Genomic DNA, 22,455 nt, shown 5'->3' on the forward strand with positions numbered 1-22,455 from the left:
ACCATGGCCTTTTTATTGCCTTTACCTCCCTTATCTCACCTCATTTGCTCACATTGTATATAGACTTATTTTTCTACTGTATTATTGACTGTATGTTTGTTTTACTCCATGTGTAACTCTGTGTTGTTATATGTGTCGAACTGCTTTGCTTTATCTTGGCCAGGTCACAGTTGGAAAGGAGAACTTGTTCTCAACTTGCCTACCTGGTTAAATAAAGGTGAAATAAAAAAAAAAAATATAGACCTTTCCCAACACACACACACACACACACATGCAGTCACCAACATTACAATATTACATCGCCTACCTGGGTTGTGTACACAGTACACATACACACACACTGGGAAAGTGCCCAACTTATTGATCCCACACTAACAGGTGTTGAGAGGTTTCATATCCTATAATGAGGTTCAGTGCTGTATGGCCCCGTTGGTGGAAGAATAGCTGGCATTAGGTTTTACAACTGGGGACATTTAGGGGAAATCTTTCTATATTGACATTCCTAGGTCTCCTATTAGACCTGTTCATTGTTGTTCTGTTAGCAATGTGGTACACCCCTCTCAATTGAATTCAGCCAGTGGTTCAACTTTACATGCAGAGGGGGAAGTATTTTCAGTTCACTGAAATGTGTTCTGGTGTTCTTGGATTTAGCTAATCAATGTAGGATTCAGAAATGTAATTTAGTTGGATGTATTTTGCAGCTAGTGACTTTCCCACGGCAATATTCACAAGTTACCCATTCAATGTCCACTACATACCGTCTCCCATTCAGAGGTGGTTAGAAGTGGCCAAGGAAGCGGTGCAAATGTTAAGGCTCTTCTGCCACCTGCTGGTGAAACAGGGGAGTTGCATACTAAATCCTATTTTTGTCAAACCCGAAGGAAGATAGCTTTCAGCCCTCCTGGTAAATGCATTTCTTAAATTATTCCCGAAACACTGGAATGTATACAACACTGTCTCATCAAATCCACAAACCTCAAATGACGAAACACAAACAACAGTAGTGTTATAATTATTATTTTTTCTTCAGTACATGAAATGGAGCGACACACATTGACAGCATTTTCCCACACTTGTAAAACGATAGGTCAAGCGCAAACAAGTGGCACCTATCAGATATCAGTCTTTCACTCACAATTCAGATTACTTTATACATTCCAGTCAAGGCAGGACACGAATGAAACAGCAACACTCAACAGATGACACACACATTTAATTTAGTATATTGGATAGTTCAGTTTTTTATAATTCATACCTGGGATTTGAATGCACCTGAATGGACTGATGGAGCTTTAATCATGACATGAATATCCAAGTCAGAGTTTAGGAGAAAGCTCCTCATTTTACCACTGGGAAATGGACAGCCAAAATCATCATGCTGATGGGACATGCCAAAGCCTACCCAGTGGCATCAGTTGACAGTTCAAAAGGTCAAAAGTCATACATAATCGTACCCTGAACATGAAGTAAACAAATTGAAAATAAGAAAGTGAATCAGTGCAACAAATCCACACATCTATTTCATGGAGTACATCTTTAGCTTTAGGACAGAATTGACCAACACATGTATCTTCCTAATATCAATAATAACACAGCTATCAACACTGATTGTGTCAGATATTGCTTAACAGCAGCTGATATTGTGGTGTATATGCCATTGGATATCTGGTAGCACTTTAATGATCACCTGATAATTACGAGAAAACTATGTGGTAATGACAACTAATACTTTATGGTACTACATCAAAGATTTCAAAACAATTCATAACCACCTTGTACCCAATGGTGCGCCCCGCCCCCCAAAAAAAATATTGAAAATAAATATATAATTACTGTGTAATTACCATTTTACCACAGAATTTCTTACTAAATACCTGGTCATTTATGTACCGGAAAATGATGTGCAACAGAATACCGTTTTCAATGTATAAATACTCTGTCTCTATACTTAATTCACAGTTTATACAGAATAATGGACCTCTGCAAGGAGTCTTCAGTCGACCTGTCATGTAGGTCAGCAGCAGTCCCCTTGTGTACCATAAAGTGCTGATCTAGGATCGGTTTAGCCTTTTAGCTCACACAGAATAAGATGACATGGGACGCCGGGGACCTGGTCCTAGATCGGCACTCCTACTCGACCAGACGCTTTATGAATGCAGGCCCTGTTCCACAGTCTCAGTCGCAGTGACGGACACGGTTCTGACAGAGGTCAGTCAGTCACGCCTCCTGACGTAACGTGCAGCCCGTTGCTTCACCCATGGTGAGGATATTGTGTTAAAGAGACAGATGACAAAGGCAGGCAGTAAATCAAACAAACACACGTGTCCGTTGCATCAGTGTGGCTGGGCCCGGGTTAGAGCAGCAGCGTCGGTTCTCTCTTAACCACTTCCCTCCAGGGACTTTTAATTGATCCGTGCATTTTGGCAACCTTGAGGACAGTTATTCCCAAATAACTGGATACCCACTTGTGACCCAATCACGGATTGCTACCAATATGTTTCGGGTTGTGGCTAGAATCGTTTTGTCCTTTTGGTGGGGCCACATGAAAACCCCCAAAGGTCCCAGCCACACCCCTCCCTCACAGCCGGCTCCTGTCCAGCCTCTTCTTGGCAGGATTGGGGTACTGGGGGTTCTCGATGACCCCCTCCCCAAACTTGAGCTCCAGGAAGGCGCGGTGGTTGTTCGGGCCGTAGGCGGTGACGCCGGCGAACGGCATCGGCACCAGCGGCTGCAGGAAGTGCTCGGGGAACTCCACATCCTGCTTGTGCTCCATCCACGTGTCTTTGGTCATGACGCCGTTCCGCGGATAGAAGGGCCACAGGTCCACGTGGAGGTGGTTAGCCTCGCTGTATTGCACCCTGTAGAAGTCCCCCTCCACTGCCCGCTCCCACACATAGCCGTTAGCATCCACCAGAGAACCAGAATCCAGGTTCTTCAGGTAGTCACAGTTGGGCACGTCCTCCAGGTAGATGCCCAGGTCCACATCATAGTCCCAGGGGATGATGTCCTGGTGGCGGGCCGCCCCCAGCAGGGAGCCTCCTTCCAGCCAGTAGCGCACCCCGGAGCTCTCCAGGATGTTGATCACATACTTGGTGGTCTCACGTAGGGCGCGCAGGCAGCATGGAGGGGTCCAGCGATCCAGGTACAGGTACTCAGGGGTGTCGTCCCGGACCGTACCGAAGCAACGCGCCGTCTCCTTCCCACAGCCGTGCCACTGCTCCTTCCCATCAGCCAGTAGGAGACGCTTCAGCCCAAAGTTCCTCATCAGCTGGCTAGTGGCCTCCTTCAGATGGCTGTCGGCCTTCCACTGGTTGTGGGCTGAGCTGAAGAGAGGCCGGTGGCTGGCGGAGAAGCAGGGGCTCTCCAGGAGCTTGACCTTCCAGCCATGCAGGGAGGTCTGGATGAAGAGCGAGGGCAGCAGGGGCCTCCCCAGTGGGACAGACAGGTTGAAGAGGTCCTCGGAGCGGATGAGGACCACCGCGTCCCCCTGAAGGGCTGTACACACGCTACCACTGCTCCCAGACGCTGCTGGGGTGTAGGTGGCCGTCCACTCTCTCAGACTGACCCGTAGGTGCAGGCACTGGACGGCCGAGCGCGCCAACACGGGGGCCGCCACCAGCCTCACGGGCCCCCCACCTTCCCCCTCCAGCTCCCGGATCAGCCTCTCCACAGCCCGGCCCTGCTCCAGCTCCACCCCGTCAGGCACCAGCAGCACAAACTCTGTCTGGACGTGGAACTCTGGCCGGTGGGCCTGCGGAGGCTGCTCGGGGCTGGGGGAGAGCACCAGGAGACGGGCCCCATCGGGGAGAGACAGAGGGGGATAGGGCGGGGTGTCAGACACAGCCAAGAAGGGCAGTTCAGGTCTCTGGTGCAGGAAGGAGCGTGCCACATCACCGACATAGTTCTCAAAGTCCTCAAACTCCCGTAGGAGGACAGTCACACGGGGGCCGTGGCTGTTCCCCTCTCCCCCGACACCTCCAGGGCCAACCATCCCCCCGCCAACCCCCACCAGGCCCCCCATGCCGCCCCCCAGCCCGGACGCAGGTAAAGCAGCCTTCCTGGAGCCCCTTCCTGGGTCCCGGCGTTTCTCCATCATCTGCTGCTGGGCTCGGGACACATAGTAGAGGATGAGCAGGTTCAGAACAATGGCTCCAGTCAGAAGGCCCTGGCAGAAACTCACCCGCATGGCACCTCTTGCTGCACTCGTCTGGCTCAGGGAAAGCTATAGGATGGAGCTCTCTATTCAGAAAGCCTGTCCATAAACATCAGGACCCCATCAGTAAAGAGCTACAGCCTATGTGCGCCGGAATAATAATGGCCAGCTGCTGGAATAGCTGAAATACACAGAAAACACCACAGGAATTTAAAACGTGATTTTAAAACGAGTCCTAAAAAAAAAGCACTTCAGATGGCTGTGATAGGCTTTAGAGGCTGTAGTCTAGTTTATTACATTATATTCAAACGTCAAGGGACTGGGTGCAGTGTGTCTCCCATACATGGACTGGATTGCCCTAGTTCTCTTCAGCCAATACTTTGACCTAGATTGTATTCTTGACTATCAATTACAGCCAAATGAGCTACTGAGATGCTTCAAATTGATGCTCCATTTAAGTATAGGCCTATGCTCCCTTCTAGAATAGGTAACGTAGGCTATCAAGTATTGCGACAGCAATAACCGTGCCTAGAATTGTCTGCATAAGGCAAAATACTTTTTATTCCGTCATTTAACGCTGTCAGTAGACTACACCAACGCTGCATGGCTTCTATGCAACCATGGAACCAATGCAACCACGACAATTCTCAATAAATGATGTTTTATCATGATAAATAACCACAGAATAATTTAATGTACATCATTTCATAAAGGCCACGCCATGACCCCTCTAAAAGCCTCATATGCAGAACTCATCGGTCTTCAAATGTGATTCATGTTCTCCCCGTTATATAGCCTAACATTCCCCAAATCGTTAAGAATAAGACAGAGCATACAAACCCACAACGCACGTACATCGAATTCGCTCTCTGTGTGCAGAGGTGGCTGAGCTAAGCACAACATGGAGACACCGCCAGTTCAATAGCTCTTACTTACAGTGCAAAATACTGATATTATACTGACAAATTAACTCAAATAGTGGTAATATACTGAGACGTTTAGTTTCATTTCAATGCCGCGGTCTGTAACATTGTACCCTTGCTTTGCCGTTTCGGGAAATAATCACAGGAAGCTTGCGTGAGATCACAATATGGCAGGAACGACGTCCCTGGTTACCACTCATGGAAAAAAACGATTCCCGTCGAAGCAGTAGTGGATTTGCTCTTAGCTCATTTTTTGGCACCCTTTCTCCATGAGTTATTGCAGTTGCTCTTTACGCGAGAGAGGAAGAAAGAAGGGTAGAGTGCTTGTGCTGGGTCTGTGAGGGTTGGGTTGTTATTATTACCGCTGCTTGTTTTCCACCTCCTTGTCCTGGCGAAAGCGAGAGCGCTAAAATGGAGGCGGAAAGATCCGGCGGAGTAGCAGGGGGAACGAACCAGAACTCTGGAGGCAGCGGCGTGGGGCGCAATCCGAACGGGCCGAAATCGGTACTCGGGCAGGCGACGACAGAAGCGGCCGCGGCGGCTTCAGCGGCCGGGGCGATGGCTGGATCGTCGCAGCCTCGGGAACCGCAAGACGGCGACGCAGGCCTATCGCTTCCTGGGATCTTGCACTTTATCCAGTTCGAATGGGGACGCTTCCAGGCCGAGAAATATCGCTGGGAGGCCGAGAGAGACGAACTCAGGGTAATTACAATGTTATTATTTAGCTATAGCTATGTAGACTATTTATGACTATAGTAGCTTGCTACGATTTTGGAGGAAAAAAAGCTAGCCTAGCATTGCCATTATTCAGATCCCACAGAAATCACGACCGCTCGTCAATAGTTTCGCTAATCGGACGGGATACTGTCCACATAATCACAAATGTTTTCATCCTGTGTTCCAGGATGTTAGCTGGAGTAACTTCAAACAATGTTGCTATGTTTGCGTCAGTTCAAAAGCGTTGATGTGGTTTAGACGCACGCGTTATTCTGGGATCAAAGCAAACCCAATAATTGGGGATTCCAGAAAATGATGTCACCTTTCCTCACTAATCCAAAACACTGGATTGTGAATTTACTTAACGTCTTGCATCACTCACAGGACTTTAAATTGTCCGTGTGTGTTAATTGCGGTGTTACATTGAGGCGCAGTCAATGTCGTTCACCCCCTGATTCCAACGCAGCCAGATATATAATCGACATTGTCTATATATAGCGGATCACACAGGTGGAGGTGTCAATCGGCTATGTCGAGCTGCTCCAACGGTAATTAACACGGTTAGAATTAACGCCAGGCGGGTTGGCCTCCGCTGTTTCTGAACCCCTTTTGGATGGTTTCTATTTACGGTGGGCCACGTGACTCACTGTCAATTACAACAGGGGTTCAGTAATGCCAATTGCGTTTGTAAATCCCGGAGCCACGCACAAAAAAAAAAAAGACAGGAACATTTTCACTCATGCCTCCCTTAGGGAGTGCAAAGCCTGCTTTTTTTCTTCTTCATTGCTTTCCCCATATGTGGCCTCCTGTCAACACGTTTTCTTATAAGTAAACTGAATGAGCATGAGCTGCTGAAATAGGAGTTTTCTTGATCATTTACAGTAGCCTTAAAGGCCTGTGTAGAAAAACAATGCCATTCCACTGCTCTCAGTGTATTTCACTATCCTTCTCACTCTACCCTATAGGCTATAGCCTAGATATAAATAGGAACTTTATATATTATGGATGAACCATAACAAACAGGCCCGTGTGGATTTTATAGCAGCGTGCGGATGGATGTCGGAAGTATGTCACCACCACCGCTAGTCTCTTACTGGGAAGAATTTCTGTGCGTGAACATGTGTGTGAAGGCGTGAGTGTTTGTGTGTGAAGGCGTGAATGTTTGTGTGTGAAGGCGTGAACTTGAGTGTGTGTGTGTGTATGCGTGAACTTGAGTGTGTGTGTGTGCATGCGTGAACTTGAGTGTGTGTGTGTGCATGTGTGTGTGTGTGTGGTGTGGTCTGGTTTTCTCAGGCCAAATTAGCGGGGAGAACATGGGACAGGAGAGAGTGAGAGGAGCGGTTGAGGGCCCTGTTCAAACAGTAGCCCAGCAGTTTACATAAGAGGACCCCAGTGGCTGCTAAACTAGGGAAAGCCCAGTGGCACAAACACAAACATACAGAAGGCAATGCCTGGTGTGTTTTCTCTGCCAACCCTCTTCTTGAGCTGAGGATGTGCCAGGGGTAGGCATGTTCTGAGACCATGTGTGCAGGACACACACTTGTCCATTATAACTCACATGTGCTCTCTCATCTCCCACAAATACATGTGTGTACAGTTGAAGTCAGAAGTTTACATACACCTTAGCCAAATACATTTAAACTCAGTTTTTCACAATTCCTGATATTTAATCCATGTACAAATTCCCTGTCTTAGGTCAGTTAGGATCACCATTTTATTTTAAGAATGTGAAATGTCAGAATAATAGTAGAGAGAATGATCTATTTCAGCATTTAATTATTTCATCACATTCCCAGTGGGTCAGAAGTTTATATACACTCAATTAGTATTTGGTAGCATTGCCTTACAATTGTTTAGCTTGGGTCAAACATATTGGATAGCCTTCCACAAGCATCCCACAATAATTTGGGTGAATTTAGGCCCATTCCTCCTGACAGAGCTGGTGTAACTGAGTCAGGTTTGTAGGCCTCCTTGCTCGCACACACCTTTTCAGATCTGCCCACACATTTTCTATAGGATTGAGGTCAGGGCTTTGTGATGGCTACTCCAATGCCTTGACTTTGCTTGGGCTCACTGTCCATTTGGAAGACCCATTTGCGACCAAGCTTTAACTTCCCGAATGATGTCTTGAAATGTTGCTCCAATATATCCACATAATTTTCCTGCCTCGTGAAGCCATCTTTTTGTGAAGTGCACCACTCCCTCCTGCAGCAAAGCACCCCCACAATATGATGCTGCCACCCCCGTGCTTCACGGTTGGGATGGTGTTCTTTGGCTTGCAAGCCTTTTCCCTCCAAACATAATGATGGTCATTATGGCCAAACAGTTCTATTTTTGTTTCATCAGACCAGAGGACATTTCTCCAAAAAGTACGATCTTTGTCCCCATGTGCAGTTGCAAACCGTAGTCTTGCTTTTTTATGGCGGTTTTGGAGCAGTGTCTTCTTCCTTGCTGAGCGGCCTTTCAGGTTATGTTGATATGACTCGGTTTACTGTGGATATTGATACTTTTGTACCTGTTTCCTCCAGCATCTTCACAAGGTCCTTTGCTGTTGTTCTGGGATTGCTTTGTACTTTTCGCACCAAAGTACGTTCATCTCTTGGAGACAGAACTCGTCTCCTTCCTCAACGGCATGACGGCTGCGTGTTTATACTTGCGTACTATTGTTTGTACAGATGAACGTGGTACCTTCAGGTGTTTGGAAATTGCTCCCAAGGATGAACCAGACTTGTGGAGGTCTACAATTGTTTTTCTGAGGTCTTGGCTGATTTCTTTTGATTTTCCCATGATGTCAAGCAAAGAGGCACTGAGTTTGAAATACATCCATAGGTACACCTCCAATTGACTCAAATGATGTCAATTAGCCTATCAGAAGCTTCTAAAGCCATGACATAATTTTCTGGAATTTTCCAAGCTGTTTAAAAGGCACAGTCAACTTAGTGTACGTAAACTTCTGACCCTCTGGAATTGTGATACAGTGAATTATAAGTGAAATAATCTGTCTGTAAACAATTGTTGGAAAAATGACTTGTGTCATGAACAAAGTAGATGTCGTAACCGACTTGCCAAAACTATAGTTTGTTGAAAATAAATTTGTTGAGTGGTTGAAAAACAAGTTTTAATTACTCCAACCTAAGTGTATGTAAACTTCTGACTTCAACTGTATGTATGTATGTAGGCCTGAATTGTCTCCATACACACAGAACACACAACAATATACAGAATATAGCCTAGTTTGCTCTGGGCTGTTGCTCTTCCTCAACCCAAAAGTTGTCGATTGATGTCTGCCCATTGTGTGGAAAACACTTTTGCCCTTCCCTCCCACGTGACTGTGTGTGTGTGTGTGTGTGTGTGTGTGTGTGTGTGTGTATGTGACATTGACAGTGTGTGTATGGTGTGCCAGTGGTATGTTTCTTTTTCGGGCTGAATCAGGTCGTTAAACGGGAACACTTGTGGCACTCTGTCTCCTGTGACAGCCAGCCAGGCAGGCTGTGGAGGGGCCAGGCCGAGCAGTTGGCTGGGGCAGGTGTAACCTAACGTAGCAGGCGTTTCCTCCTGGTCCTGACCAGAGATAAAACATTTCTTTTAGGGGGAAGTTCTCTTCTGCACTGTTCAACCAATCAAGTGGAGTGTCGCCTTGTTGACGTCCAAAAGTGGAAGTCGCTTCACAGGCTATTTTTTTTCTCTCCATTTCCCCTGGAAACCGGATGCATCCAGCGTAGGGTGGACCAGGTGTGACGTCCCCAGAGCAGAGCCACAGGGCCACGTGACTACAGCCAGCAGGCCAGGCCAAGGGACAGACAGGTGGCACTGCAGAGGGCACCGCTCTGGGCCCTGTTAGTCATCACTGATCTCACATGACAGGGGATAGGACTAAGCTGTGTGGTGGCAGCCCTGGCTTAATCCTGTCCGGTCAGGTAAGATCAGCGATTCCTGCAAGAAAGAGAGGATGAGGGATACTGCTACAAAACCCGTAAGCCTCTCAACCTCTGTCAGGCTATATCTGTCTCTTAGAACTCTAGAAGTGTTCCAAATCAAGCAGTAATTTCTCTACTGAATATCTGAATATACTCCTGCTGAGTCTGTAGAGAAAAGAGAAGAGTGTTTCTGCTCTTGTCCTACTTCATTATGGTAATACAGTTGGTGCTGATCAAGGACCTACAGCACTCCTAGTTGGATAATAAACGTCAGATTACTGTAGATTTAAACGTTGCGATCACAATTGTGGCACAGTTACTCCTTGCCATAAATAGAAGGACAGAGCGCTTTGTAGCCATTGCTACTCAAGATCAGTGGCACTCCCGACTAATGGTGACCAAGATGACATCACTTCCTGCTGGGGCATGTTAAGTGGGGGGCCGTAATGCCCTTCTCTCAGCTCTAATGAAAAGCCCAGTGCTCTAATGCGTGGCACACGTACAGTGGGGCAAAAAAGTATACGGTGGTTTGAAGAAATCAACTGTGGGAGCAATTATTAGGAAATGGAAGACATACAAGACCACTGATAATCTCCCTCGATCTGGGGCTCCACGCAAGTTCTCACCCCGTGGGGTCAAAATGATCACAAGAACGGTGAGCAAAAATCACAGAACCACACGGGGGGACCTAGTGAATGACCTGCAGAGAGCTGGGACCAAAGTAACAAAGCCTACCATTAGTAACACACTACGCCGCCAGGGACTCAAATCCTGCAGTGCCAGACGTGTCCCCCTGCTTAAGCCAGTACATGTCAAGGCCCGTCTGAAGTTTGCTAGAGAGCATTTGGATGATCCAGAAGAAGATTGGGAGAATGTCATATGATCAGATGAAACCGAAATATTACTTTTTGGTAAAAACTCAACTCGTCGTGTTTGGAGGACAAAGAATGATGAGTTACATCCAAAGAACACCATACCTACTGTGAAGCATGGGGGGTGGAAACATCATGCTTTGGGGCTGTTTTTCTGCAAAGGGACCAGGACGACTGATCCGTGTAAAGGAAAGAATGTATGGGGCCATGTATCGTGAGATTTTGAGTAAAAACCTCCTTCCATCAGCAAGGGCATTGAAGATGAAACATGGCTGGGTCTTTCAGCATGACAATATCCCAAACACACCGCCCGGTCAACGAAGGAGTGGCTTCGTAAGAAGCATTTCAAGGTCCTGGAGTGGCCTAGCCCGTCTCCAGATCTCAAACCCATAGAAAATCTTTGGAGGGAGTTGAAAGTCCATGTTGCCCAGCAACAGCGCCAAAACATCACTGCTCTAGAGGAGATCTGCATGGAGGAATGGGCCAACATACCAGCAACAGTGTGTGAAAACCTTGTGAAGACTTACAGAAAACGTTTGACCTCTGTCATTGCCAACAAAGGGTATATAACAAAGTATTGAGATAAACTTTTGTTATTGACCAAATACTTATTTTCCACCATAACTTGCAAATAAGTTCATTAAAAATCCTACAATGTGATTTTCTGGATTTTTTTTCTAATTTTGTCTGTCATAGTTGAAGTGTACCTATGATGAAAATTACAGGCCTCTCTCATCTTTTTAAGTGGGAGAACTTGCACAATTGGTGGCTGACTAAATACTTTTTTGCCCCACTGTATGAACAGTGGTGTGCTTCGCTCGCCCCCACGCACTTCTGGGCCCTTACTGTACGTCCCCCCACTAACTCTCTCTCTCTCTCTCTCTCTCTCTCTCACACTCATACGCACGTAAAGACACACACACACCCATGCACACAAGCTGACATTTTTGCAGAACTTAAGCTCGCTCTCACACACGCACACGCACACGCACACGCACACACACACACGCACACACACGGCAAATAAAGCCATGTCAGATTGCAGTGGGCCAGTGGAGACAGAAGCCAGGAATGTAAGGATTAGTGGGAGAGATCACTGATGCTTATCTGAGGGAGGGACATTCCAAAGAAGTAAGTGTGTGTGTGTGTATGTCTAAAGAACAATGCGTTAGAATGACAGGTCGCAGCTCGCCCCTGTCAGGGAAGGAACAGAACCATGTGAGAACCCCACCCACTTAACGACGACGTCCACAACGCGCCCTCTCTGTGTCCCAGTGCTCTGCTCTCCTGGCTACACCCAACCTCAGTGCATCTACCAGGTAGCTTCCTTCACTACCTGGCTAGGCCGCTCCCCTGCTCCCCCAGACAGACACAGCCCTGAGCATGGTGTCCTGCAGGTGTATTTTAATACCTGGAGTCTGTAGGTATGGCTGGAGCTGCAGCTAGAACCAGATAGACACTTCTAGCTGAAACACACAGGAGATGCTGTGTTCTCAGAAAAATAGCCAGTTGGTAACAGATATAGCGTGTCCCAAAGTGATGCGCCATCAGCAGAGGTAGTTTTTGCAGTAGCACTGTGTCATTATTTTGTTTTCACGGGTGCGGTTTGTGTGTCCCGGCTGTATGATCTTGCCGACGTCGCGCGGACCTGATGAGACTGCCTTTTCTTTTTAGGCTGTTCTACTTTTCTGGGGCTCTGTGTGTTAGCGAGCGTGTGTGTGTGTGTTTTGCGGTCTCAGAAGAGCAATGGGACCACGCACGCACGCAACACACACACACGCACGTACTCCTCTCCTCACAATTGTTTTCCCCTCCAGATGTCTGGGTTTGCTGGTCAGGGGAAGTTCTATATCCAGAACGCAGCTCCCTCCATAACCCACCACTTAGCCTGGGACTTGTAAGGAACGTCGGTTTGCCAAACCAAACAGCGAGCATTTCTGCACTGTACATGGCATTTGTTTAGTGGGTCCCAAACAGACTTCGCTCAAAATAACTGGGAAATGGTATACTCAAATTCAGTTGTGTTGATTGGTAACAGACAATGTTATGTGTGTTGTGTGTGTGCGTATCCTTGACGTGTGTGTGTGTGTGTGTGCGCTCAGGCTCAGGTGACGTTCCTCCAGGGTGAGAGGAAGGGGCAGGAGAACATGAAGCAGGACCTGGTCAGGAGGATAAAGATGCTGGAGTACGCCCTTAAACAAGAGAGGTCAGACACACACACACACGCACACACGCACTCACGCACGCAGAGTGTAGGGCTTGGGTAACACGGCCATCTTGTGGTTCTTCCTCTCTCTGCAGGTCCAAACACCAGAAGTTGAAGACAGGCAGTGACCAGAGCCCAGGGGAGAAGAAACCAGAGGCAGAACAAGGTATGCAGGCTCTATGTAGACCTTATGTCGACTCTATGTATGCTCTAAGGCCAGGGGGGTCAAACTCATTTCGCCCTGGGTTTCAGTCATTTTAAAGTATATTGAGTTCGTTCCACCGTACCCCCTGATTTTTTTGTTTTTAATTTAAAAAGAACACACAAAAACAACAACATTTATGAAGTATTTTTTAGTCAAGCCACCCGCGGATCGGATTGGACCCTCTCGGATCCGGGACACGTGCCGTATGTTTGACAGCCCTTCTGTGGACTATCTGAAGACATTCCATTTTTCCATGTAAAACTGTCATCCCTCTGTGTCAGCTCACTATATCTGCTACCAGACTTTGGTTTTTCACCGTGGAGAATGTCTGTGGCCTAATGGGTTGCATCAGTGATTGGTTCACTATGTAGCCTAGATAAAGAAGAACTAGTAACTTCCCCATGCTTTTGTTTCCACATCTGTCCCATTTAACTGTGTGTGTGTGGGTGGGGGTGGGGGGGGGGAGGTGCACCGAGCTTTGAGGGTTGCTCTGCTGCTTGCTTCTGTTACATCAAAGCTTCCTCCTCTGATCGACTCTTCGTCTATCCCACAGTGCCCAATGGGCCAGCAGAATCTGAATCTGAGCCAGCCAATCAGATGTCCTGGAAGGAGGGCCGTCAGCTACTGCGCAAGTAAGGCTTCATCCCCATAGCGAGAGTAAGGCTTCCTCCCCATAGCGAGAGTAAGGCTTGCTCCCCATAGCGAGAGTAAGGCTTGCTCCCCATAGCGAGAGTAAGGCTTGCTCCCCATAGCGAGAGTAAGGCTTCCTCCCCATAGCGAGAGTAAGGCTGCCTCCCCATAGCGAGAGTAAGGCTTGCTCCCCATAGCGAGAGTAAGGCTGCCTCCCCATAGCGAGAGTAAGGCTTGCTCCCCATAGCGAGAGTAAGGCTTGCTCCCCATAGCGAGAGTAAGGCTTCCTCCCCATAGCGAGAGTAAGGCTGCCTCCCCATAGCGAGAGTAAGGCTTGCTCCCCATAGCGAGAGTAAGGCTTCCTCCCCATAGCGAGAGTAAGGCTTGCTCCCCATAGCGAGAGTAAGGCTTGCTCCCCATAGCGAGAGTAAGGCTGCCTCCCCATAGCGAGAGTAAGGCTTCCTCCCCATAGCGAGAGTAAGGCTGCCTCCCCATAGCGAGAGTAAGGCTGCCTCCCCATAGCGAGAGTAAGGCTTCCTCCCCATAGCGAGAGTAAGGCTGCCTCCCCATAGCGAGAGTAAGGCTGCCTCCCCATAGCGAGAGTAAGGCTTCCTCCCCATAGCGAGAGTAAGGCTGCCTCCCCATAGCGAGAGTAAGGCTTGCTCCCCATAGCGAGAGTAAGGCTGCCTCCCCATAGCGAGAGTAAGGCTTGCTCCCCATAGCGAGAGTAAGGCTGCCTCCCCATAGCGAGAGGGCTTCCTCCCCATAGCGAGAGTAAGGCTGCCTCCCCATAGCGAGAGTAAGGCTTGCTCCCCATAGCGAGAGTAAGGCTGCCTCCCCATAGCGAGAGTAAGGCTTGCTCCCCATAGCGAGAGTAAGGCTTGCTCCCCATAGCGAGAGTAAGGCTTCCTCCCCATAGCGAGAGTAAGGCTGCCTCCCCATAGCGAGAGTAAGGCTTGCTCCCCATAGCGAGAGTAAGGCTTCCTCCCCATAGCGAGAGTAAGGCTTGCTCCCCATAGCGAGAGTAAGGCTTGCTCCCCATAGCGAGAGAGCAGCACTGTTCCCAACACTTTAAACAAACTGTTGAGTCTGAATGAAGAGTCTAATCGTGTGTGTGTGTGTGTGTTCGGTGTGTGTGTGTGTAGGTACCTGGAGGAGGTGGGCTACTCGGACACCATCCTGGACATGCGTTCGAAGCGTGTGCGCTCCCTGCTGGGTCGTACCAGCCCCGAGGCTAACGGCGCCCCGGCCAGCAGCGAGCAGCAGCCCGCCCCGGACCCCGAGCCCCTGGCAGGGGGGGAGTCACTCCTCATCAGACAGATAGAGGAGCAGATCAAGAGGTGAGACGCCCATACACACACACACACCCCTGTCCTGGGTGTAGGGTGCTGTGGACAGTGATGAATGGAAGCTTGTCTCCGCGGTAGTCGTGTCGTTGATGAGTACTACGTCTGTGGTGGTGTATTGCATGTTTTTGTCAAATTTCTATAACTGTCAGTAATGTTGTTACCGTTGGAGGTTGCCTCTGATGTGTGTGTGTTGCCTCTGATGTGTGTGTGTGTGTGTGTGTCGGTAGGAACGCGGCGGGGAAGGATGGTTCTAAGGAGCGTCTGGGCGGTTCCGTGCTGGATAAGATCCCCTTCCTACACGGCTGCCAGGATGACGATGAGGATGACAGTGATGAGGAAGATGACTTCCAGGGCATGGGCGCGGACCGTATAGACGGGCAGCGCAACAAGAACAAGAAGCCGCGCGTTAAGGTTCGATCACGTCAACAAGGCAAAGTGTGTGTGTGTGTGTGTGTGTGTATTAAAGCCCTCTCTCTCTCTGTGTGTGTAGATGGGGACTGAGCCCATGACCACAGACCTGGACCCTGATGATGAGGAGGACGAAGACGACTCTGAGGATGCCCTGAGCGAGTTTGACTTCCTGGGATCAGGGGAGGAGGGGGAGGGGGCGGGAGAGGCCCGTATCTCAGGGGACGGCCGGGAGTTAGGTACGCCATCGTCATAGCAACCACCTCAGCCACACCTGTCTGTCTCTTCGTCTGTCTAGCTTTTTGTCTGTCTCTTTCTATTTGCCAGTCCCGCTCTCCCTTCATCCCTATCTCTCTCTTTCTAGGGAGTCACATGTTCTGTACTCTCACCTCTACTGCCAATAAACCATTGCCTATGGTGAACCATTGTCTGTGTGTCTCACTATCACATATGTTGTGTTTGGTGGGTGCCTTTTGTCATCCACGTGTCTCTCTCTCTCTCTCTCTGGAGCAATGTGTTCAGTTAGCATAAAGCATGCTGTTTGGTGTCTGGCTACTTTATCTCTACATCCACCTCTCGGCCTGTCTCTCAGCCTGTCTCTCGGCCTGTCTCTCAGCCTGTCTCTCGGCCTGTCTCTCGGCCTGTCTCTCAGCCTGTCTCTCGGCCTGTCTCTCGGCCTGTCTCTCGGCCTGTCTCTCAGCCTGTCTCTCGGCCTGTCTCTCGGCCCGTCTCTCGGCCCGTGTCTCTTCGTCTCTTTCTATTTCTCTGACCACTCATCGTCTCTCCTTCGGTATGCGTGGTCATGTGTACTCTCGACCTTCACGTCTCTCTATCTTTCTGTCTGCTCTCTCTCTCTCTCTCAGCATGACAGTGCGTGTTGTCCCTCTCTCTCTCGTTCTTTCGCTCTCTCTGCATGACTGTGTGTGTTGTGTGTGTGTGTGTCTCTCTCTCTCTCTCTCTGCATGACAGTGCGTGTTGTCCCTCTCTCTCGTTCTCTCGCTCTCTCTGCATGACTGTGTGTGTTGTGTGTGTGTGTGTCTCTCTCTCTCGCTCTCTCTCTGCATGACTGTGTGTGTTGTGTCTCTCTCTCTCGCTCTCTCTCTGCATGACTGTGTGTGTTGTGTCTCTCTCCTCTGGCCTGGTTCAGAGAAGCGCAGGAACAAGTTACAGGGCATGATGTCGGACTTCCCCCCCAAACCCTCCCCGCCCCCCTCTGTGTCGGGACAGTCTCGCTCCGGGGAAGGTAAGACAACACCCGACCCCCAAAACTCTCCCTGTCTTGCTGTACCAAATGTTCTACACTGTTCTGTATTGTTTCATGTTTTGCGTGGACCCCAGGAAGAGTAGCTGCTGCTTTCGCAACAGCTAATGGGGATCCTCAAATACCAAAGTAGCTAAATTGCTTCTCTCTCTCTCGTCTAAAGGGATACTGCTCTGAAGAGGTAATTGTTTAACTATTGAAAAAAGGAAGGGATGTGTTTTTGATCAGATGGTGGGTGAATGTAGCCATTCTTCCTCCGCTCCTTAAGGTGGCGCTCTGGGTTTTTCCTCTGACGTCTTCATCCTGGATGCCGTCGGGGGCGGAGACATGAACCTGGGAGAGCTGGCTGACCTCACCGTGGCCAACGACAACGACCTCACCGTGGATGTGAATACTTGAACACACACACACACACAACAGAGGGGGGGACGGGACTGAGAGAAGAAATTGCAGTTTTAAACATGGCTTAAGCCGTGTTCTTATGCTATCTGAGGGACTCAAACCCCGCCCCCAAAAAATAAATAAATAGGTGGCAACAATTTAGCAGTGGGGGCCCGCTGCTGTTAAATGAATGCATTCACAAACACTCTGACACCTGTGTGCGTGTAGCTGCAGGATAACCGGGAGGAGTTCAAGAAGACGTGGAACCCTCGCTTCACGCTGCGTAGCCACTTTGATGCCATCAGAGCGTTGACGTTCCACCCCAGCCAGGCCGTTCTACTCACAGCCTCCGAGGACGGAACCCTGAAGCTGTGGAACCTCAACAAGGCCATACACTCCAAGAAGTAAGAGCCTAAGGAATAGCAGGAAAATAACACACCAATATCAGGGCCTGTGTTCAAAAAGTGTATCATAAAGTTGTCATGCTGTTCTAGGATCAGGTCCCTCCTGTCCCATGTAATCTCATGAATGGTTATTTAAAGGGGGAAAAAACAGATCCCAGATCAGCACTCACTCCTAATCTAAGATGCTTTATGAATACAGGCCCAGGAATGGGAAAGAAACTGAATGGGGTCTGGTAGTTTGCTATAACACTGTGTTATAATGTGTAAACTGATGTTGGTCTTTACCTCCACAGAAATGCAGCGCTGGACGTTGAACCCATCTACACCTTCAGAGCCCACAGGTGATCTCAGACCACTCGCGCCCGCACCCACGCGTGACGCACGCACGCAAACACGTTTGTTGCAACTATCACGTGCTTTGGTGTGTTTCTGGGTATAATAGCTACTCTTTGTGTAATTGTGTGTGTGTGTGTGTGTGTGTGTGTGTACAGTGGTGCCGTTCTGTCTCTGGCAATGGGAGAGGACGGAGACTCGTGCTACAGCGGGGGTCTGGACGGAACCGTGCGCTGCTGGAAGATCCCTGACATCAACGTGGATCCCTACGACAACTACGGTCAGCCCCTGACCCCTGTCTGACCCCTCTATCACCTTTCACCTCCGGTTAACCAGTCAGAACTAGCCAGGTTTATCCCCAGCTAACGTATTCATGATCATGATCATGCTATGCAATCTGGTTTCAGAGCTGGTCATGGGTGCACCTCAGCCACGCTCAAGGTCCTAAACGACATCATAACCACCATCGATAAGAGACATTACTGTGCAGCCGTATTCATTGACCTGGCCAAGGCTTTTGACTCTGTCAATCACCACATTCTTATTGGCAGACTCGACAGCCTTGGTTTACCAACTACTTCTCTGACAGAGTTCAGTGAAAACTGACCATCCTACCGATCCTCGACTTCGGTGATGTCATCTATAAAATAGCCTCCAACACTCTACTCAACAAACTGGATGCAGTCTATCACAGTGCCATCCGTTTTGTCACCAAAGCCCCATACACTACCCACCATTGCGACCTGTACGCTCTCGTTGGTTGGCCCTTGCTTCATACTCGTCGCCAAACCCACTGGCTCCAGGTTATCTACAAGTCTGCTAGGTAAAGCCCCACTTTATCTCAGCTCACTGGTCACCATAGCAGCACCCACCCGTAGCACGTGCTCCAGCAGGTATATCTCACTGGTCACCCCCAAAGCCAATTCCTCCTTTGGCCGCCTCTCCTTCCAGTTCTCTGCTGCCAATGACTGGAACGAACTACAAAAAATCTCTGAAACTAGAAACACTTATCTCCCTCACTAGCTTTAAGCACCAGCAGCTCACAGATCACTGCACCTGTACATAGCCCATCTGTATACGGCCCATCTATCTACCTACCTCATCCCCATACTGTATTTATTTATTTATCGTGCTCCTTTGCACCCCAGTATCTCTACTTGCACATTCATCTTCTGCACATCTTCCATTCCAGTGTTTAACTGCTATATTGTAATTACTTCGCCACCATGGCCTATTTATTACCTTAACTCCCTTATCTTACCTCATTTGCACTCACTGTATATAGACTTTTTGTTTTCTTTTGTTCCACTGTATTATTGACTATGTTTTGTTTTACTCCATGTGTAACTCAGTGTTGTTATTTGTGTCGCACTGCTTTGCTTTATCTTGGCCAGGTCGCAGTTGTAAATGAGAACTTGTTCTCAACTAGCCTACCTGGTTAAATAAAGGTGAAATAAAAACAGATTGACTGAAATTAGGGCTGTGACGGCCATGGAATTTTTGAAGGGGGGGTTATTGGTCAGCCAAATAACCGCGGTCACCGGTCGTTGCCTAGGCCAGGGGATTTCACACTTTTCTTGCCCAGGGAACCCCCCCGGTGACCCAAGGGCCCCGTTTTAAAGGGATAGTTTGAGATTCTGGCAATGAATCCATGAATCTACGTACTTCCCCAGAGTTGTACGAACGGGAACAGCTAGCATGCTAACCGTTCCTGTAGAGATCGTCATTGGCTAACGCTAGTTAACATTGGCTCGTGAAACTGTCTAAGAGACATACAAATGGTATCCACAATGGTATTCTGTTGTAGATAGGGATATTCATACAAAGTTATTTTACACATTTTACACATTATTTTACACATAAAAAATCCCCCCCAAAAGAAAATCACGGACCCCGTAAATAAGGGGCCGCGGACCCCAGTTTGAAAAGCCCTTGCCTCGGCAACCGAAGACTCGTTAGCTACAACACCTTGCTTGTTTCAGCAAGGAGCAACGCCGTTTCATCCCGTTGTAGAATCCATTTGTGTGTGTGTTCTCTTTGTTGTGTAGACCCGGGTATAGAGAGCAGTGTGTTGTTGGGTCATGAGGACTCGGTGTGGAGTCTGACGTACTCTGCCGCCCACCATCGCCTGGCTTCCTGCTCCGCAGACGGGACCGTTCGCATCTGGGACCCACAGAACTCTGCCCCCTGTCTCTCCGTCTTCAACAAGGAGAAAGGTGAGCGTGTGTGTTTCTGTGTGTGTGTGTGTGTGTGTGTGCGTTATATCTCAACTCTCTCACCCCCCCTTCAGAACACGGAACGCCCACCTCGGTGGCCTTTGTAAACTCTGATCCCAACCAGGCAGTGGTGTCATTCGACAGTGGCGAGACGCTGCTCTATGACCTCACCACAGAGCAGAGCATCATGGTCCTGGACACCGGCACCAAGGACGGTGAGTCCTAGGGCCTGTTCTAATACTGTCAGAATGTTTCCTGTGGCGTGGTTGGGCTAGCGGCAATGCCGCAGCCTCTGGCACACGCGTACGGTGTTGGCTAGGGGTGTAATGGTTCACCGGTACCTATTGCGGTTTTTAGGGTCACGGTTCGATTACATTTCGGTACAGCGGGAAAATGAAATGCCATTCACAATTTTTCTTGGCTTTGTCTGCTGTGAGAGGATTTTTCTGTTGGGCCTCTCAAGTTTACACTCTGATGCTGCGTTTGTAACCATGTGGGAGGTGGGAATTTGACCAAGTTCCCACCTCCCACAGAGGTTGTAGATACCAGTTGGGTGCGTTCACGTGATTTGAACTCGTTGAGAAACGGCGATTGGCTAATGGCCAACAAGCTGCGCAAACCATCAACTAAAATTACAGCTATCATGCTTTTAAATAAATTATAGAGTAAAAAAAACGAAACAATTCTAGATAGCTTTTTATATCTTATTTTGTTGTTGCATTTAACTGCCGAAAATGCTGTTAGAGGCCATTTCCTTAGTAGATGATGTCAGAGGTCAACATGTGGGAGAAGTGGGTGCTCAGAATGATAGATGAGTTTCCCACTAGTAATTACCAGTTGAAGGGCCATTCAAGTGGATTTTTCCCAGTGGTATGTGGTAAATTCCCACTTCCCACATGGTTACGAATGCACCATGACGTTGCCTCCTTCAGTGCCAGATACGCACTTGTGACTCTCATAAAGGGGCGTGTCCGTAGCACATCTCCCACTCCGGGGTAATGTGATGGACTGTGACTTAAGCAAGCGCAACACAGGATGCATTGGCCAATTCATTGAAAACGTTGGCTTTGGCTTGCTTATATAGAGCGGGGTACTTGCTGTTTGCTGAAATGGATGCGAGAGGGAAGTTCGTAGCGTGGCTCGAGCACTTTCAACGAGGTGCTGAAACACCCTATTCTCAACCACCGAGAATGGACGCATATCCACGGCTATGTACCAAAGACTGTAAAGAATATAAACATAGCCTACCTATCGCTCTTCCATTTTCTTTGGCCCGGTCAGAATCAGCTGCCAAGGGCTGCTTGAATGCAGAGGGGAGACGATTGTGGGAGACGTTGTGTTGTTTTTTTGCGTTTCCGTCTTGCTCCGGAATACTGGGGTGATGTCGGTGTAAATGTGTCAACATATTTGAGGTGTTGGCAGCTGCATAGGCAGTTCTCGTTGCACGTGGCGACATACTGTTAACATTTTATCCACTACTCTCTGTCCATCGCCGTTGTAATCTACTGGGAAACCAACATTTTCCCAAACTGGAGATTTAAACAACGATGGGAGCATATTCACAAAATGGCCGTTTTAAAATGTTCATCTGAGGTACCTGAACGGTTCGGTACGGAAATGTGTACCCTTACACCCCTAGTCGGCACAAGTTCAAATCGGGCATACTGCCCCATCTTTCCCCTCTCTCATCCTCTCTCTGTTCAATAAAATCTGAAAATACCTTAATATATATATATATATATATATAAAATGCATCCTTCTGTGCCTCCCTTCCATGAGAGGAGCCAGGAGGATCTCCCTCTACTGATCTGTATGTGTCTGTGAGCTGATCTGTGTGTGTGTCGCCCCCTGCAGGCAGTGAGCTGATTAACTGTGTGGTCAGCCACCCCTCAGAGCCCATCTCCATCACCGCACACGAGAACCGCACTATCCGCTATCTGGACAACAAGACAGGTCAGCCCACTGTCCACTGCTAAATCCTACCTTTCTGTAACTACGCCAGAATTAGGCCTCGTGCCTGATCTGTTTTTATCTGGGTTGAACTAGCCCATAGCTCCAATGGAATCTAATGCCCACCTGCGTGTGTTACCAGGTAAACTGATCCACTCCATGGTGGCACACCTGGATGCTGTCACCTGTCTGACCACGGACCCCAAAGGCACTTACCTCATCTCTGGCAGTGAGTACCAGTAATCCAGTGTTTCTTAAAAGGGCTGCAATTGAGTCCCCAGGACCTTTGAGTCCCCAGGACCTTTGAGTCCCCAGGACCAGGACTGAGAACCACTGCTTCTAACCTCACCACGTGCTTCCCCTATTACTCTAACCGTGCTCTCCTCTTCCTCCCTGCAGGCCATGACTGTTCGGTGCGTCTGTGGATGCTGGACAACAGGACGTGTGTGCAGGAGATCACAGCCCACAGGAAGAAGCACGACGAGGCCATTCACGACGTGGCCTTCCACCCCTCGCAGCCCTTCATCGCC

The 22,455-nt window shown here is 48.7% G+C and overlaps 2 protein-coding genes across 3 annotated transcripts in view; one reads left to right on the forward strand and one right to left on the reverse strand.

Annotated features, from left to right (window-relative positions):
- Positions 1–1,001: 1,001 nt before the first annotated feature.
- On the reverse strand, positions 1,002–5,144 carry LOC112265090 (fukutin-related protein). Of its 2 annotated transcripts, none has more exons than XM_024442130.2 (2): positions 5,009–5,144; positions 1,002–4,334 (listed from the first exon to the last, which is right to left on the reverse strand). In XM_024442130.2, the coding sequence occupies exon 2, from the start codon at positions 4,184–4,186 to the stop codon at positions 2,579–2,581; it is 1,608 nt and encodes a 535-aa protein (XP_024297898.2). In that variant the 5' UTR covers positions 4,187–4,334; positions 5,009–5,144; the 3' UTR covers positions 1,002–2,578. The 2 variants fall into 2 exon arrangements, with proteins under 2 accessions (XP_024297898.2, XP_024297899.2); XM_024442131.2 differs by having other exon boundaries at positions 4,994–5,112.
- A 343-nt stretch (positions 5,145–5,487) lies between these two features.
- Positions 5,488–22,455, forward strand: part of LOC112266056 (striatin-4) — a 22,401-nt gene continuing 5,433 nt past the window's right edge. Inside the window, exons 1-17 of the mRNA XM_042295883.1 lie at positions 5,488–5,778; positions 12,685–12,788; positions 12,884–12,954; positions 13,547–13,625; positions 14,769–14,963; positions 15,200–15,383; positions 15,463–15,619; positions 16,528–16,623; positions 16,910–17,028; positions 17,251–17,426; positions 17,720–17,767; positions 17,918–18,039; positions 19,808–19,975; positions 20,050–20,190; positions 21,830–21,928; positions 22,068–22,154; positions 22,325–22,455. The exon at positions 22,325–22,455 is cut by the window's right edge and continues 77 nt beyond it. Of these exons, the coding sequence (XP_042151817.1) occupies positions 5,488–5,778; positions 12,685–12,788; positions 12,884–12,954; positions 13,547–13,625; positions 14,769–14,963; positions 15,200–15,383; positions 15,463–15,619; positions 16,528–16,623; positions 16,910–17,028; positions 17,251–17,426; positions 17,720–17,767; positions 17,918–18,039; positions 19,808–19,975; positions 20,050–20,190; positions 21,830–21,928; positions 22,068–22,154; positions 22,325–22,455 (2,268 nt within the window). The remainder of the gene's footprint in view (positions 5,779–12,684; positions 12,789–12,883; positions 12,955–13,546; positions 13,626–14,768; positions 14,964–15,199; positions 15,384–15,462; positions 15,620–16,527; positions 16,624–16,909; positions 17,029–17,250; positions 17,427–17,719; positions 17,768–17,917; positions 18,040–19,807; positions 19,976–20,049; positions 20,191–21,829; positions 21,929–22,067; positions 22,155–22,324) is intronic.

The sequence above is a fragment of the Oncorhynchus tshawytscha genome, linkage group LG13 (genome assembly GCF_018296145.1).
Source record: "Oncorhynchus tshawytscha isolate Ot180627B linkage group LG13, Otsh_v2.0, whole genome shotgun sequence".
NCBI lineage: Eukaryota > Metazoa > Chordata > Actinopteri > Salmoniformes > Salmonidae > Oncorhynchus > Oncorhynchus tshawytscha.

What these genes read in the sequence shown, in the direction of transcription:
- LOC112265090 (XM_024442130.2), bottom strand. Translation starts at nt 4,186, where the DNA reads ATGCGGGTGAGTTTCTGCCAGGGCCTTCTGACTGGAGCCATTGTTCTG.